The sequence below is a fragment of the Hemitrygon akajei genome, unplaced genomic scaffold (assembly GCF_048418815.1).
Source record: "Hemitrygon akajei unplaced genomic scaffold, sHemAka1.3 Scf000099, whole genome shotgun sequence".
Taxonomy (NCBI): Eukaryota; Metazoa; Chordata; class Chondrichthyes; order Myliobatiformes; family Dasyatidae; genus Hemitrygon; species Hemitrygon akajei.
Window position 1 is genome coordinate 473771 of NW_027331985.1, and position 18330 is coordinate 492100.

The 18330-nt window shown below is 48.7% G+C and overlaps 1 protein-coding gene across 4 annotated transcripts in view; it reads left to right on the forward strand.

The window, feature by feature from the left end:
• LOC140723061 (NACHT, LRR and PYD domains-containing protein 12-like) overlaps positions 1-16206 on the forward strand; it is a 103684-nt gene extending 87478 nt beyond the window's left edge. For all 4 annotated transcript variants that reach the window (XM_073037685.1, XM_073037683.1, XM_073037682.1 and 1 more), the window contains 5 exons: positions 254-1985; positions 14458-14544; positions 14700-14870; positions 15026-15193; positions 15358-16206. In XM_073037685.1, the coding sequence (XP_072893786.1) occupies positions 254-1985; positions 14458-14544; positions 14700-14870; positions 15026-15193; positions 15358-15445 (2246 nt within the window). In that variant the 3' untranslated portion in view covers positions 15446-16206. The remainder of the gene's footprint in view (positions 1-253; positions 1986-14457; positions 14545-14699; positions 14871-15025; positions 15194-15357) is intronic.
• Positions 16207-18330: the final 2124 nt, after the last annotated feature.

Below are 18330 nucleotides of genomic sequence, written 5' to 3' on the forward strand. Positions count from 1 at the left end.
GGGAATGCTCACCTGCACAAGTAATGAGTACCAGAATATTGGGGCTGGATATTCTTTGGTTTTCTTTGTTTTTTGATATTCTTTCTCTCAGTTCTGATGTCTGTAAACAGAGTTTTACTTTCTGTCCTAATATCCATGGCAACATTGAATTAATTCATGTAATCTCAAACACTGAATGTTGAATTGAAGTTATAATATTCTTTGTCAGTTGAGCTATTTAACATTTTTACTATGTTCTCTGTTCACATGGAAGATGTTCAACAGAAACACAAGGAGACTCTGTGGACACAAACTGAAACACTGAGAGTGAACACGATCCGGATGAGGGAGAAGGTGAAGGTTTTCCAGCTGGTTGATCGATACGCTGAGCTCACGGTCATTTCTACTGTTCGAGATCGGAGACTGGTGGAACATGAGCTGCTGGCAAGAGGCAGAGACCACGAGGAATTGAGAGAGAACCATCTCCGCCGAGAGCTGGAAAGAATCCGGACTGATCAGCTGTTCCAGAGCAGCTTTTCCCGGAGTAACAATAAATCAAGGAGTTCAGCAGCAGTGGCCGGAGTCCCAGGAATTGGGAAAACCACAATGGTACAAAAGATTGTTTATGACTGGGCCACGGGGAAAATATACCAACAGTTCAAGTTTGTCTTCAGTTTCAAATTTCGCGATTTAAACTCTATTAACTGCAGAATAAACTTGAGGGAACTGGTTTTGGATCAGTATCCTTACTTTGGGAATATCCTGAGAGAGGTCTGGAAGAACCCAGAGGGATTGCTGTTTATATTCGATGGTTTGGATGAATTCAACCACAAAATCAATTTTGCTGACAGTTGGAGAGATACAGACCCCAAGTACCAGTGCCCAGATCCCGAGTGGTGGTGTGAAGTGTCTGACATTGTGTACAGTTTAATCCAGGGCAAGCTGCTCCCAGGGTGTTCAGTGCTGGTGACCACCCGCCCCACTGCGTTACATTTATTGGAAAAGGCAGAGATCAGTGTCTGGGCTGAAATCCTGGGATTTGTTGGTGAAGAACGGAAGGAATATTTCGTCAGGCATTTTGAAGATCAGATGGTGGCAGAAGCTGTTTTCAAACACGTGAAGGAGAACGAGATCCTGTACACCATGAGCTACAACCCCTCCTACTGCTGGATCCTCGCTTTGGCACTGGGCCCTTTCTTCACACAAAGAGTCAGGGACCCACAGCGAGTTCCCAAGACCATCACCCAACTGTACTCCTACTATATTTACAATATCCTGAAAAACCATGGCCGTGAGATTGAGAACCCCCGAGATGTGTTACTCAGGGTTGGTCAGATGGCCTTCAGAGGAGTGTCCAAGAAGAAGATTGTGTTTACAGATGGAGATTTGATCAATCTGCACCCTTCCCAGTTCCTGTCCGGGTTCCTGATGGAGCTATTGGAGAGAGAGGATTCTGCCCAGAGCGTGGTGTACACATTCCCACACCTAACCATCCAAGAGTTTGTAGCTGCAGTCGCACAATTCCTGAATCCACATCCCGGGGATATCCTGAAATTCCTCACTGAAGTCCACAGCACGACAGATGGGCGATTTGAGGTATTTCTCCGTTTTGTTGCTGGTCTCTCCAACCCAATGACAGCTCGGGGCCTGGAGGAGTTTCTGGGTCCATTTCCTCATCAAACGACCTGCCGGGTGATTGACTGGGTGAAGGAGGAGTTTAAACGCCAGAGTGGAAACACATGGAGTGAAGCTGGTAAAAGGAGCCTCCTGAACACATTGCACTACTTGTTTGAGTCTCAGAATCGTGGACTGGCTCAGGCCGCACTGGAATCTGTGGAAACACTTTCATTCAGTGAAATGACACTGACCCCAATTGACTGCGCAGTCCTGTCTCATGTCATCGGACTCTGTGATACAATAAAACACCTCGACCTGTGGGACTGCCACATTCAGTGTGAAGGAATCCAGGGGTTGGGACCCGGGTTGCACAAGTGCCAGGAGTTGAGGTAACTTTATTTATCTCTCTGAACTGTGAAACTGTCTCATTGTGTTGTTTCAATGTAAAGGAATTTTGGTAAATTTGTAGTAAATCAGATTGTGAAGAATTGTGTCAAATGCCCACTGGGTCAGTCAGTAATTCACCAAGGACGGGAGGGTTTGGTGGTTCCTTGTGAAGGGATGTTGGAGACTTCATCAGATCAGTGAACAACGGCAATTGGTTTAATGGTAGTAAATCACAGGAATGGCCGTGCTTCTCACTGCCTGTGACACGTCCATTGACAATGTTCCTTCACACTGTTACTGACACCCAGACTGACATTGATTGCAGCAGGTGGGTCAGAGATTCACACCCCCTTCCCGGTGAGGGACAAGAGACCGTCAGCAGACTGTCGCAGTGAGAAGGGAAGAAATACCATTGTGAGATTGTCCTCCCACTGCCATTCCCCGTCTGTGTCTTTGCTCACTTCCAGTTACGCAAAGAGCGAGGGCACATCTCCTCTGGGGCTCTGTTCAGACACAACACGCACGTACAAAAAAATTCTGCATCCTCTCATCTTGTCAGATTATCATTTACCCTTGGAATTCTCCTGTGGGACCTCTCATCCCAATCCCCCTTTCATTCTTTGGAATCTCGACCCCATCCCCATTCCTCCTGTGGGCTCTCTATTACCCTTTCCTCATCCTCCTGTGGGATGTCTTTTCCACACCCCCCCCCCTTTCATGTGAGATCTCTCTTCCCAACCCCCCTTCCTCTTGTGGGATCTCTCCTCAACATCCCTCTTCCTCCTGTGAGTTTTCTCTTCCCCATCTCTCTCCCCCATCGACTTCTTCCTGTCGGATCTCTCTTTGGCATGCCCCATTGTCCTGTGGAATTTCTATTCGCCAACCCCCTTCCTCCTGTGAAATTTCTCTTCCCAATCCCACATCCTCCTGTGGGAACTCTCTTCTACATCCCTCCACCTCCTGGTCGATCTCTCAACCCCTTCCCCCTTCATCATGTTTAATATCTCTCTATATCCCCCTTCCTCCTGTGGGATCTCTCTTCCCCATCCCCTTCCTCCTGTGGGATCTCACTTCCCCATCCCCTTCCTCCTTTGGGATCTCACTTCCCCATCCCCATCCCCCTTTCGACTGTGGGAACTCTCCTCCCCATAGAATCATAAAATCATAGAACACTACAGCACAGAAAACAAGCCATTCGGTCCTTCTAGTCTGTACCAAAACCTTATTCCGCTAGTCCCGTTAACCTGCACCCAGTCCATAACCCTCCAGTCCTCTCCCATCCATGTATCTATCCAATTTATTCTTAAAGCTTAAGAGTGAGTCCACATTTTCCACATAAGATGGCAGCTCATTCCACACTCTCACCACCCTCTGAGTGAAGAAGTTCCTCCTAATGCTCCCCCTAAACCTTTCCCCTTTCATGCTGAAGACATGTCTTCTCATTTTTATCTCTCCAAATCTATGCCTATTCGCATTTACCCTGTCTATACCCTCATAATTCTGTAAACCTCTATCAAATCTCCCCTCATTCTTCTACGCTCCAAGGAATAAAGTCCTAACCTGTTCAATATTTCCTTGTAACTCAACTCCTGAAGACCTGGCAACATCCTAGAAAATCTTCTCTGCACTTTTTCAAACTTACTGATATCCTTCCTATAGTTAGGTCATCAGAACTGCACACAATACTCCAAATGTGGCCTCACAAATGTCTTATACAACCTCACCATTGTGTTCCAACTCCTAAACTCAACTTTGATTTATTAATGCCTGGGTGCCAAAGCCTTCTTTACAACCCTGTCTACCTGTAACGCCACTTTCAGGGACTTGTGTCTGAACCCCCAGATCCCTTTGTTCCTCCGCACTCTTCAGTGCCCTACCGTTTATCGTGTATATCGTACCTTGATTTGTCCTTCCAAAATGGAACACCTCACACTTGTCTGCATTAAATTCCATCTGCCATTTTCTGGCCAATTTTTCGAGTTGGTCCAGATCCCTCTTCAAGCTTTGAAAGCTTTCCTCGCTGTCCACAATGCCTGTATCTTAGTGTCATCAGCAAACCTGTTGATCCAATTTATCACATTATCATCTAGGTCATTGATACAGACAACAAACAACAATGGTCCCAGCACAGATCCCTGAGACACTCCACTAGTTACAGGCCTCCAGTCTAAGAAGCAAACATCCACTACCACTCTTTGTCTTCTCCCACACAGCCAATTTCGAATCCAGTTTACAACCCCTCCACGGAAACCTAGTGTTGAACCTTTAGAAATAACCTCATATGTGGGACCTTGTCAAAGGCCTTACTAAAGTTCATGTGGACACCATCAACAGCCTTTCCTTCATTTGCATTCTTGGTAACCTCAAAAACCACTACATGATTCATTAAAAACGATCTACCACGCACAAAGCCATGCTGACTATATTTAATCAGCCCTTGGTTGTCCAATTCCTTGTATATCCGATCTCTCAGAACATTTTCCGATAATTTACCTACTACTGATGTCAGGCTTACCGGCCTGTAATTACCTGGTGTACTTTTGGAGCCTTTTTCAAACAACGGAACTACATGAGCTACCCTCCAATCCTCCAGCACTGCACCCGTGGCTGAGGACATTTTAAATATTTCTGCCAGGGCCCCTGCAATTTCTACACTAGTCTCTCTCAAGGTCCGAGAAAATATCATGTCAGTTCCAGGGGATTTATTTACCTTTATTCACTGTAAGGCAGCAAGCAGCTCCTCCTCTTTAATCTCTATATGTTCCATGACACTACGGTTTGTTTGCCTTAATTCCATATCCGTTATGCCAGTTCCCTGATTAAACACTGATGCAAAAAACTGTTTTAAGATCTCCTCCATCTCATGAGGCTCCACACATAGACAACCACTCTGATCTACTAGGGGATCAATTTTGTCCTTTACTATCCTTTTACTCTTAATATACTTGTAGAAACCCTTTGGGTTTACCTTCACATGATCTGCCAACGCAACCTCATGTCTTCATTTTGCCTTCCTGATTTCCTTCTTTAGTATTCCCTTAAATTTTCTATACTCTTCAAGTACCTCATTTGTTCCTTGTTGCCTATACCTGCTAAATGCCTATTTAACCAGATCGTCAATATCCCTTGAAAACCAAGATCCCCTATGCCCGTTAACTTTGTCTTTAATCCTGGCAGGAACATGGAAACTCTGCACTCTCAAAGTTTCACCCTTGAAGACGTTCCACTTACTGAACACATCCCTCCCAGAAAACAACTTATCCCAATCCATTCTTCCCAGATCCTCTCTCATTTCCACAAAATTGGCCCTTCTCCAATTCAGAACCTTAACTGGTGGACCAGTCCTATCCTTATCCATAATTATCTTGAAACTAATGACATTATGGTCACTGGACCCAAAATGATCACCTACACATACTTCTGTCACCTGACCAGTCTGGTTCCCTAATAGGGGATCAGGTACTGCACCCTCTCTCGTTGGTACCTCAAATATATTGATTTAGAAAACTTTCCTGAATGCATTTGACAAACTCCACACCACCTAACCCTTTCTCGGAGTGGGAGTCCCAGTCAATATGTGGAAAGTTAAAATCCCCTACGATTACAACTTTCTGTTTCTTACATCGGTCTGCTACCTCTCTGCAGATTTGCTCCTCCATTTCTCTCTGCCTATTGGGTGGTCTATAATACAACCCTATTCGTGTGGTCACACCTTTCCCGTTCCTCAACTCCACCAATATGGCCTCTGTAGACGAACTCTCCGGGCTGCCCCATCTACGCACAACTGTGATATTCTCCCTGACTGGTAATGCCACTCCTCCCCCTCTCATCCCTCCCCACTATCACATCTGAAACAACAGAATCCAGGAACATGAAGCTGCCAGTCCTGCCCCTCCTGCAAACCAAGTCTTATTAATAGCAATAATGTCGAAATCATCATGTGCCAATCCACGCCCTAAATTCATCTGCCTTACCTACAATACACCTTGCATTGAAATAGATGCACCTGAGAACATTTCTATCACGTACAAACCATTGATTTCTGTCATTACATGCAGTCCTCGAATGACCGTTATCATCCTCCACCTCACTATCTGCTCTAACACTCTGGTTCCCCACCCCTGCAATCTAGTTTACAACCCCCGGAGCAGAACTTGCTAACCTACCGGCAAGGATGTTAGTCCCCTCCAGTTCAGGTGCAAACTGTCCAATTCGAACTGGTCCCACCTCCCCTGGAAGAAAGCCCAATTGTCCAGAAACATGAGCCCCTCCCTCATGCACCATCCCCTCAGCCACGTATTTAGCTGCATTATCATCCTATTTCTAGCCTCACTAGCACGTGGCACGGGTAGCAATCCACCTGTGTGATCTCGCGCCTGTGGGAACTCTCTTCCCAATCTCCCTTCATCCAGTGGGATCCCCCCTCCCCATCATCTTCCACCTGTGGATGTCTCTTCCCCAAAACCCTTCCTCCTATGGAATCTCTATTCCCATCCCCATTCCTCCTGTGCCATCTCTCTTCCCCATCCGCCTTCCTCCTGTGTGGCCTGTGTTCCCATCCCCCACTTCCTGTGGGATCTCTCCTACTCATCCCCGTTCCTCCTGAAGGATATCTCTTCCCTATCCCTCTTCTTCCTTTGGGATCTCTCGTCCATCCGACTTCACCCTGTGGGTCATCAGAATGCCCCCTCTTCCTGTGGGATCTTTCTTTTCCATCCACATTCATCCTGATGTATATCCCTTCCCCATCCCACATCCTCCTGTCAGATCTCTCTTCAGCATTCTCCTTCCAACTGTGGGATATCTCTTACCTATCCCCCATCCTCCTCTGGAACATCTCTTTCCCAACACCCTTCCTTCCGTGGGATCTTTCTTCCCCATCCCACTTCCACTGGTGGGATCGCTCTTCCCCATCGATATTCCTCCTGTGGGATCTCTCTTCCTTTCCCCCTACCTCTTGTGGGATATCTCTTTCCCATCCCTCTTCCTCCATTGGGATCGCTCGTCCATCCGACTTCCTCCTGTGCGCTCTCTCTTCCCCATCCCGCTTCCTCCTGTGGGCCAATATAATGCCCCCTCTTCCTGTGGGATCTTTCTTTTCCATCCACATTCATCCTGATGTATATCCCTTCCCCATCCCACATCCTCCTGTCAGATCTCTCTTCAGCATTCTCCTTCCAACTCTGGGATATCTCCTCCCCACCCTCTTTCTTCCTAGGCATATATATTCCCCAACCCCTTACTTCTGTGCGATCTCTATTCCCCATCCCATTCCTCCTGTGAGCTCTCTCCTCCCCATCAACTTCCTGCTGTTGGATCACTCTTCCTCGTCCCCCTTCCTCATGTGGGATATCTCTTTCCCATCCCTCTTCCTCCATTGGGATCACTCGTCCATCCGACTTCCTCCTGTGGGCTCTCTCTTCCCCATCCCGCTTCCTCCTGTGGGCCAATATAATGCCCCCTCTTCCTGTGGGATCTGTTTTTTTTCCCACCACATTCATGCTGATGTATCTCTCTTACTCATCCAACATACTCCTGTATGATCTCTCTTTCCCATCCCACATTGTCCTGTCGGATCTCTCTTCCCCATTCTCCTTCCAACTGTGGGATATCTCCTCCCCACCCTCTTTCTTCCTAGGCATATATCTTCCCCACCCCTTACTTCTGTGGGATCTCTATTCCCCATCCCATTCCTCCTGTGAGCTCTCTCCTCCCCATCAACTTCCTGCTGTTGGATCACTCTTCTTCATCACCCTTCCTCATGTGAGATATCTCTTCCCCATCCACCTTCTTCCTCTGGGATCGCTCGTGCATCCAACCTCCTCTTGTGGGCGCTGTCTTCCCCATCCTCCTTTCTCCTGTGGGTATTCTTTTCCCATGCCCCTCTTCCTGTGGGGTCTCTCTTCTCCATCCCCTTTCCTACTATGTGATCTCTCTTCACAATCCCACATCATCCTGTGGGATCTCTCTTCCCCATCCTTCTTGTGGGATCTCTCTTGCCCATTACCTTCCTACTATTGGATATCTCTTCTCATCCACATTCCTGCTCTGGCAACTCTTTACCCGATCACACTTCCTCCTGTGGGATCTCTCTTCCCATCCCCCTTTCCTTCTGTAGGATCTCTCTTCCCCATTAATTTCCTGCTGTTGGAACTCTCTTCCCTATTCACACTTCTCCAGTAGGATCGATTATTTCCCCCTTTCCCATTTACCTTCCTCCTGTGGGTTCTATCTTCCCCATCACCCCTCTTATGTGGGATCTCTCTTCCTCATCCCCATTTCTGCTGTTGGATCTCCCTTTCCATTCCCCCTTCCTCCTGTAGGATCTCTCTTCCCCATTCCACTTCCTCCTGTTGGATCTCTCTTCCCAAAACCCTTTCCTCCCGTGGTATTGCTGTTCCCAATCCCCCTTCCACATGTAGGATCTCTATTCCTCATCCCCCTTCTGCTTTTGGATTGTTCGTCCATCCGAACTCCTGCTGCTCCCGACTTCCTCCTGTTGGATCTCTCTTCCCCATCACATTTCCTCCTGTGGGATCTCCCTTCCCCATCCCCCTTCCTCCTGTGGGAATTATTTTCCTAATCCCACTTCCTCTTTTGGGGACTCTGTTCCCAAACCTCCTATGTCCTGTGGGATCTCTCCTACTCATCACCCATCCTCCTGTCTGATTTCTCTTCACCGTGCTCGACCCTCCTGTTGGATCACGCTTCGCAATCCCCCTTCCTGCTGTGTGCTCTCTCCACCCTATCAACATCCTCCTGTGGTATCTCTCTTCCTCATCCCCATTCCTCCTTTGGGACCGTTCATACTTCAGACTTCCTCCTATGGGCTCTCTCTTGCCACCCCTTCCTCCTGTGGGTCATCTGTTCCCATGCCCATTCTTCCTGTGGGATGCCTCATCTCCATCTCCCTTCCTCCTGTGGGATATCTCTTCCCCAACCGCCTTCCTCCTCTGGGATCACGTCCATCTCCTTCCTCCTGTGGGATCTCCCTTCCCCATCCCCCTTCCTCCTGTGGGAATTATTTTCCTAATCCCACTTCCTCTTTTGGGGCCTCTGTTCCCAAACTTCCTACGTCCTGTGGGATCTCTCCTACTCATCACCCATCCTCCTGTCTGATCTCTCTTCACCGTGCTCGACCCTCCTGTTGGATCTCTCTTCCTCATCTCCCTTCCTCCAGTGGGATTCCCTTTCCCATCCCCCTTCCTCCTTTGGGACCGTTCGTCCTTCAGACTTCCTCCTGTGGGCTCTCTCTTGCCACCCCTTCCTCCTGTGGGTCATCTGTTCCCATGCCCATTCTTCCTGTGGGATGCCTCTTCTCCATCTCCCTTCCTCTTGTGGGAAATCTCTTCCCCATCCCCCTTCCTCCTCTGGGATCACGTCCATCTCCTTCCTCCTGTGGGAACTCTCTTCCTCATTCACTTCCTGCTGTGGGATCTCTCTTCCCCATTCCCCTTCCTCCTGTGGGATCTCTCTTCTCCATCCCCCTCCCTACTATGTGATCTCTCTTCACAATCTCACTTCATCCTGTGGGATCTCTCTTCCCCACCCCCTTCCTACTGTGGACCCTCTGTTCCATGTCCCCACTTCCTGTGGGATCTCTCTTTCCCATCCAGCTTCCTCCTTCCATCTGTGGGGTTTATCTTCCCCATCCCCTTACTTTCTGTGGGATCTCCCTTCCCCATTTCTTCCTGCTGTTGGATCTCCCTACCCCTATCCAACGTTCTCCTGTGGGATGTCTCTTCCCCTTCCTCCTGTGGGATTAATCTTCCTCACCCCCTTGCTCCAGTGGGATCACCCTTCCCCAACCACCTTCCTCCTGTGGGATCTCTCAACCCCAACACCTTTTGCCCCATGGGATCTCTTTTCCACGTCCTCCTTACTCCTGTTGGATCGCTCTCCCCATCCCCTTACTCCTATGAGATCTCTTTTCCCCATCCCTTTCCTCCTGTGGGATTAATCTTCCCCACCCCCTTTCTTCTTGTGGGATCTGTCTACCGCATCCCACATCCTCCTGTGGGATCTGTCTACCGCATCCCACATCCTCCTGTGGGATCTCCCGTCCCCATCATTCTTACTCATGTGGGATCTCGCTTCGCAATCCGTCTTCCTGCTGTGGGGCCTCTCCTCCCCATTAAATTCCTGCAATTGGATCCCTCTTCCTCATCCCCCTTTCTCCTGTTGGATATCTCTTCCCCATCCGCCTTCCTCCTCTGGGATCATGTCCATCCCCTTCGTCCTGTGGGAACTCTCTTCCCCATCCATTTCCTCCTGTGAGATCTCCTTTCCCCATCCCCCTTCCTACTGTGGGAATTATTTTCCCAATTTCACTTCCTCTTGTGTGGCCTCTGTTCCCAAACCTCTTACCTCCTGTGGGATCTCTCCTAAACATCACCCATCCTCCTGTCTGATCTCTCTGCACCATGCTTGACCCTTCTGTCAGATCTCTCTTCCCCATCCCCCATCTTCCTGTGGAATTTATCTTCCCCACCTCCTTTCTTCCTGTGGGATCTCTTTTCCCCATCCCCATTCCTTCTGTCTGTTGGCCCTTCCCCATCACCTTTATCCTTTGGGATCTCTCTTCCTCTTCCTCATGCTCCAGTTCGCCATCCCTTCGCCATCCACCTTCCTCTTGTGGGATCTCACTTTCCCAACCTCCTTTCCCCCATGGGACCTCTCTTCACCATCCTCTTTCTCTTGCGGGATCTCTCTACCCATCCCCCATCCTCCTGTGGGATCTCTCTCCCCCACCCCCCTTCCTCTTGTGGGATCTCTCACTCCCATATGCTTCATAGAATCATAAAATCATAGAACACTACAGCACAGAAAACAAGCCATTCGGCCCCTCTGCTTTGTGCTGAGACTTTATTCCGCTAGTCCCATTGACCTGAACACAGTCCATAACCCTCTTGACCTCTCCCATCCATGCATCTATCCAATTTATTCTTAAAACTTAAGAGTGAGTCCCCATTTTCCACATCAAATGGCAGCTCGTTCCACACTCTCACCACCCTCTGAGTGAAGAAGTTCCCCCTAAACCTTTCCCCTTTCACCCTGAAGCCCTCTTGTAATTTACCTCTCCTAATCTATGTGGGAAGAGACTAATCGCATTTACCCTGTCTCAACCCCTCATAATTTTGTAAACCTCTATGAAATCTCCCCTCATTCTTCTGCACTCCAAGGAATAAAGTCATAAGCTGTTCAATCATTCCTTGTAACTTAACTCCTGAAGACCCAGAAACATCCTAGTAAATCTTCTCTGCACACTTTCAATCTTACTGATATCCTTCCTATAGTTAGGTGACCAGAAATGCACACAATAGTCCAAATTTGGCCTCACCAATGTCCTATACAACCGCATCATAACATCCCAACTCCTATACTCAATACATACTCCTGTACTACTTCAGTCCTGACGAAGGGTCTCGGCCCAGAATGTTGACTGCTCGTTTCAACGGATGCTGCCCGACCTGCTGAGTTCATCTAGCTTGTTTCTACGTGTTGATTTGACCACAGCATCTGTAGTGTACTTCGTGTTTACCGCCTCCTCTTTAATCTCTGTAAGTTCCATGACAGTATTGTTTATTTCCCTTAATTCCATATACGCTATGCCAGTTTCCTGAGTAAACACTGATGCAAAAAAATTGTTTAAGATCTCCCCCATCACGTGAAGCACCACACATAGACGACCACTCTGATCTTCTAGGGGAGCAATTTTATTCTTTACTATCCTTTTACTCTTAATATACTTGTAGAAACCCTTTGGGTTTACCTTCACATTATTGGCCAAAGCAACCTCATGTCTTCTTTTTGCCTTCCTGATTTCCTTCTTTAGTATTCCCTTAAATTTTCTATACTCTTCAAGTACCTCATTTGTCCCTTGTTGCCTATACCTGCTAAGCACCTACTTAACCAGATCGCCAATATCCCTTGAAAACCAAGGTTCCCTATGCCTATTAACTTTGCCTTTACTCCTGGCAGGAACATGGAAACTCTGCACTCTCAAAGTTTCACCCTTGAAGGCGTTCCACTTACTGAACACATCCTTGCCAGAAAACAACTTATCCCAATCCATTCTTCCCAGATCCACTTTCATTTCCACAAAATTGGCCCTTCTCCAATTCAGAACCTTAACTGGTGGACCAGTCCGATCCTTATACATAATTATCTTGAAACTAATGACATTATGGTCACTGGACCCAAAATGATCACCTACACATACTTCTGTCACCTGACCTGTCTGGTTCCCTAATAGGAGATCAGGTACTGCACCCTCTCTCGTTGGTACCTCAATATATTGATTTAGAAAACTTTCCTGAATACATTTGACAAACTCCACACCACCTAACCCTTTCTCAAAGTGGGAGTCCCAGTCAATATGTGGAAAGTTAAAATCACCTATGATTACAACTTCCTGTTTCTTACATCGGTCTGCTACCTCTCTACAGATTTGCTCATCCAATTCTCTCTGCCTATTGGGCGGTCTATAATACAACCCTATTAGTGTGGTCACAACTTTCTCGTTCCTCAGCTCCATCCATATGGTCTCTATAGACGAGACTTCCAGGCTGTCCCGTCTACGCGCAGCTGTGAGATTCTCCCTGACTAGTAATGCCACTCCTCCCCATTTCATCCCTCCCCCCATCACATCTGAAACAACGGAAACCCGGAACATGAAGCTGTCAGTCCTGCCCCTCCTGCAACCAAGTCTTACTAATAGCAATAATGTCGATATCATCATCATGCCAATCCACGTCCTAAACTCATTTGCCTTACCTACAATACTCCTTGCATTGAAATAGATGGACCTGAGAACATTTCTATCACGTTCAAACCTTTGATATCTGTTTATACAAGCAGTCCTCGCATGACCCTTATCCTCCTCCACCTCACTATCTGCTCTAACACTCTGGTTCCCTTCCGCCTGCAATCTAGTTTACAACCCCCGGAGCAGAACTTGCTAACCTACCGGCAAGGATGTTAGTCCCCTCCAGTTCAGGTGCAAACTGTCCAATTCGAACTGGTCCCACCTCCCCTGGAAGAAAGCCCAATTGTCCAGGAACATGACCCCTCCTCATGCACCATCCACTTAGCCATGCATTTATCTGCATTGTCTTCCTATTTCTAGACTCACTAGCACGTGGCATGGGTAGCAATCCACTTGTGAGATCTCTCTTTCCCATCCCCCATTCATGCTCTGGGCTTTCTGTTCCCACTCCCCCTTCCTGCTGTTGGACCTCTCCGCAGCAACCACCTTCCTCCTGTAGGATCTGTCTTCCACATCCCCCTTCTTCATCTGGGCTCTCTCTTCCCATTCACCCTTCATCCTGTGGGATCTCTCTTCTACATACATCTTGCTCCTGTGAGATCTCTCTTCCCCATCCCCCTTCCTCCTGTGGGATCTATTTTCCCCATCCTATTTCTTCCTGTGGGATCTCTGTTCATCAACTATCTTCCTTCTGTGGGATCTCTCTTCCCAATCCCCCTTCCTCCGGTGGGATCTCTGTTCCCCATCCCTCTTCCTCCTATGGGATCTCCCCTACTCATCCCCCATCCTCCTGTATGATCACTCTTCCCCACCCACTTCCTGAAGTCTCATCTGTCTTCCCCATACCCCTTCATCCTATGGGATCTCTATTCCTCATTCTCCTTCCTCCTGTGGGATCTCTCTTCCCGAATCACCTTCCTCCTGTGGGATCACTCTCCACATCCCACTTCCTCCTGTGGGATCTTTCTTCTTCATGTTCCATCCTCCTATCGGAACTCTGTTCCGTGACCCCTTTCCTTCTGTGGGATCTCTAATCCCCATTCCCTTCCCCCTGTGCGCTCTTCCCCTCCCCCCCCATCAAATTCCTGCTGTTGGATCACTTCCCCATCCCCCTTCCTCCTGTGGGTCCTCTGTTCCCATGCCCCCTCTTCCTGTGGGATCTCTCTTTCCCATCCCCATTCCTCCTGAGGTATCTCTCCTACACATCCCCCATCCTCCTGTATGATCTCTCTTCCCCATCCCTCCTTTTCCTGTCGGATCTCTCTTCCCCATGTTCCTTCCTACTGTGAGATTTATCTTCCGCACCCCCATTCCTACTGTGGGATCTCTCTTTCCCATCCCTCTTCATGCTTTTGGATCACTCGTCCATCCGACATCCTGTGGTACCTCTCTTCCCCATCCGTTTAGCTTGGTTGGCTCTATTTCACTGTGTCCCATTGACATTTCTGCATTTCGGTCAGGAACACTTTTCTCTCCATCGGGGAATGTGCAGAATATGTGGAGTTTAGAGGGTCACACTGGCAGACTATTACTGACATTCGGTGAATACCCTGGAGCTGGACAGTGAGGGACATTGACAGTGATGGGAACTCTGATCAGTGATTTACTGAAGGTTTTAATGCTTCCTGAAATATCAGAGGGAGAGAAATTCCCTCAAACAGACGGTTTGAATCAGGTTGTTCATCAATCTGTCTGTTTGTGTTTAGACTTGGGCGGAGTGAACTGGGAAATTCAGGAGTGAAACTGGTGTCTGCGGCTCTGAGGAACCCGGAGTGTAAAATACAGACACTGGGGTAAGTACCAGACTGTGGGAGATTGTGTTTACAGTCACTGGGTGTCTGACACTGAACATTAATGTGATCAGTAATTGTGTTACTGATAAACACTGGGGATTTGTACCATCTCCTCTCTCTCTGTGTCCTTCACCCTCACTCTCTCTCATCTCCAGGCTGAGGGATGTCGGTCTCACAGATTCTGGTGCCGAGGATCTCGTCTCCGCTCTCAGTACAAACCCATCACTGACGGAGCTGGGCCTGAGTGGTAATAAACTGGGAGATTCAAGAGTGAAACTGGTGTCTGCGGCTCTGAGGAACCCGGAGTGTAAAATACAGAAACTGTGGTAAGTACCAGACTGTGGGAGATTGTGTTTACAGTCACTGGGTGTCTGAGACTGAACATTAATGTGATCAGTAATTGTTTTACTGATAAACACTGGGGTTTTGTACTGTCTCCTATCTCTCTGTGTCCTTCACCCTTACTCTCTCTCATCTCGAGGCTGGAGTTTGTCGATCTCACAGATTCTGGTGCTGAAGATCTCGTCTCCGCTCTCAATACAAACCCATTACTGAAGGAGCTGGACTTGGGATTCAACTCGCTGACAGATCAATCTGTCCCCGCTCTCCGCCGCCTTGTACTGACTCTCCTGAATCTGGAGCAGATTGTGTGAGTGTTTGTGTTAATGTTCAATGTGATAAAATATCAGTGGATCCGCGGGTTTTCAGGTGATATTTGTCTGTGAGTGTTGTTGAAACCTTAACCCCGGTCCCCTGTTACTGACACTGTTGTGTAATCTGTTTATTTCATCTTTATTCTTCCATCTGTTTCAGGGTGTGGTGGAATCTGTTCAGTGAGACCGGGAGGAAGGAACTGAGATCTCTGCAGGAAGTCAGACCAGGACTGAGAGTGTATCTGTGAACATCGCCGCCCGGGGCTTGGGGACATTTTGGCCTCATTCCCCGCCCTCTAACTCCCCCCTCCCCTTTAACACACACCCTCTCCTTTAACTCCCGCCCTTACATTTAATGACCGCGCGCCGGGGGTAATTCCCAACGGTTTTAACGGAACCAGCTCCAGACTCACGCTCGGTGACATCGGATGCGTCCCGCAGTGAGGTATTTCCATCTGTTGTCCCGCAGCGCAGCTTCCGCCAGATATGCGGGTTCGTGACTCCCCCATGTGAGACACAGACAGGAAGAGTCCGGAGGTGTGATTATCCCGGGAGAGAATCTTTTTGCTCACTTTGCTGAAGATGGTGCATTCTGGCCAATAATAGACAAAGGAGCAGGTCGGCCATTCGGCCCATCGGGTCTGCTCCGCATTTCATCATGAGCTGATCCAATCTCCTCTTTAGTCCCATTCCCCCGCCTTCTCACCATAAACTTTGATGCCTGGCCGATATAATGATGTTAAATCGATAAACACCACGGTAGTGACCCTGGATCTGCAGCGATCCCGGACACGGCCCTGAAGTGTGATTTTATAATCATCGGTTCCCCGATGCAGAGTGACGGTGAGAAACGGGACTGATTATTCAACCGGTCACTCGTCGCGGGTTGGTTTATTGTGTGTGACTGTGAGTGAGTCGGGAGCAGCTTATTTATTCCCGCACGTCAGCAGCTCACACATTGTTTAATTTACATTTGTCATGATGAAATCAATAAACTGCTGTAACTTCCTGTCCTGGTGCCGGACTCGAGTTTTATTTGAGGCTTCTGCTGCCCCCCGCACCCTGTGCACTGCAACAGTGGGTCGGAGCTCCTCACACTGACACAGTAGCGTCTCAGCTCCAGGCTGAGGGAGGTCGGACTGGCAGAGTCTGGGTGCCCAGGATCTCATCTCCACCCAACCCCCTTCCTGGTTAACTGACCCCCGCCTGCCCCCCGCAGACAGTTAAAATTGATGTGAGTCCACTGAGGTCCCCAGTATGAGAGGGATGGGGGATGGAATATCGGTGTCAGTCGCAGAGTGAATCTCCCTCCACACCGTCCCATCACACAATCCCGGGGTCAGACACAGATTGAATCTCCCTCCACACTGTCCCATCACACACTCCTGGGGTCAAGCACAGAGTGATTCTCCCAACGCACACTCCCGGGATCAGACAGAGTGAATCTCCCTCCACACTGTCCCATCACACACTCCCGGGGTCAGACACAGAATGAAGATCCCTCCACACCATCCCATCACACACTCCCAGGGTCAGACACAGAGTGAAGATCCCTCTGCACTTTCCCATCACAAACTCCCCAAGTCAGACATGGAAAAAATGGTCTCTGTAGTGAGAGTTATATCAACTGAGTTCTCGAGTTGAATTAGATTACACAATTACTCTCATTGTGTTCACCTTGGAACTGTAGCACAGGGAACCCACACACACACACACACACACACACACACACACACACACACACACACACACGATGAATATATGTAGAAGTGGTCGGAGAGACGGGGACGGATGCAGTGTGCACAGACCAGGAGAGGGTGGGTGTGGGCACAAACGGGCAGGGGAGTACAAATGGGAATCATAACCATAGCAGTGAACAATCACATTTGACTTCTAGGATCAAGAAGTAGCCCAGGATGAAATTGAAGTTGAGGATAATTTTGCAAAATGGGACTCCACCCCTTCCCGTCCTCTCCCATGGTCCGCACTCCTCACAGGATGCCAAACCTTCCCGTCCACTCACACGGATCGCGATCCAAATCAAATGCCCTTCTTTCCCATTCATTCCCACCATCCACACTCCCAATGACACCACCCCTTCCCATTCACTCCACCCATCCGCATTCCTAATGGGACGCACCCCTACCCATTCTCTTGCATCGTCCAAACGTCCAACGGATTCCACTCCTTTCCATTCACTCCCACTGTTTGCCTCCCAGTGGGCTCTGCCACTTCCCATTCACTCCCACTGTTTGGCTGCCAATTGGGACCACACCTTCCCATTTACCCCCACCGTCTGTCCTGATTCCCATTCACTCCTAGCGTCTGAAGGTTCAAACTGGACCCCACCCCTTCCAGTTCACTCCCATTGGGACCCAGCCCTTCCCTTTCACTCCCACCAACTGCCTCCCAATGGGTCCCCTTCCAGTTCATTTCCAACGGGTCTGTGAACCAGACACTTGGCCGCTACGCCCAAATTCCGTGTTTGACAGAACTCAGGGCTGGGTTGAGGGAATTTCACGAAAACGCCAATGGTTTATTAGTTACAAGGAAAGGCAAGGGTCGTGAGGATGTTGACGACTTTGTACAACTGACGATGTTCTAAATTCTGGCGGAGACGGTGGATATGATCGGACTGAAGGAACTTCGACACGCCTTCCTGAATATGGTGGGGGTGGGGGTGGGGTGAGTGTGAGAGAGTTTTATTGTTTCCGTGCCCCCACGCAGGGAGATTCATTGCGCCCGGTTCCTGGTGTCCACAGAGCACACAGGAGGTTACACTGCGCACGGTTCCCGGTCTCCAAATCCCAAACTGGGAATTTTGCTAGGCACGGTTCCTGATCACTGTCTCCACACCGAGAGTTTTACCCGCGCACGGTGTCGGGTCTCTGTATCGACACCGGGAATATGACCGCACACGTTTCCTGGTGTCTGTATCCTCCTCTCTCCACGACACTCGGAGTGATAATGCACAGGATCCGGAGATAAGGATGTTGGATCGGTCTCTATTGTTTGCGATATATTTATTATTTGTGATAAACAGTCTGCGCAATCGAGTGGAGGGTGGTCGAGAGTGTCTGTCCTGCGAGGGGCTCCTGATTGAAAATGGTGAATAGGGAGGGAGCGACAGAAG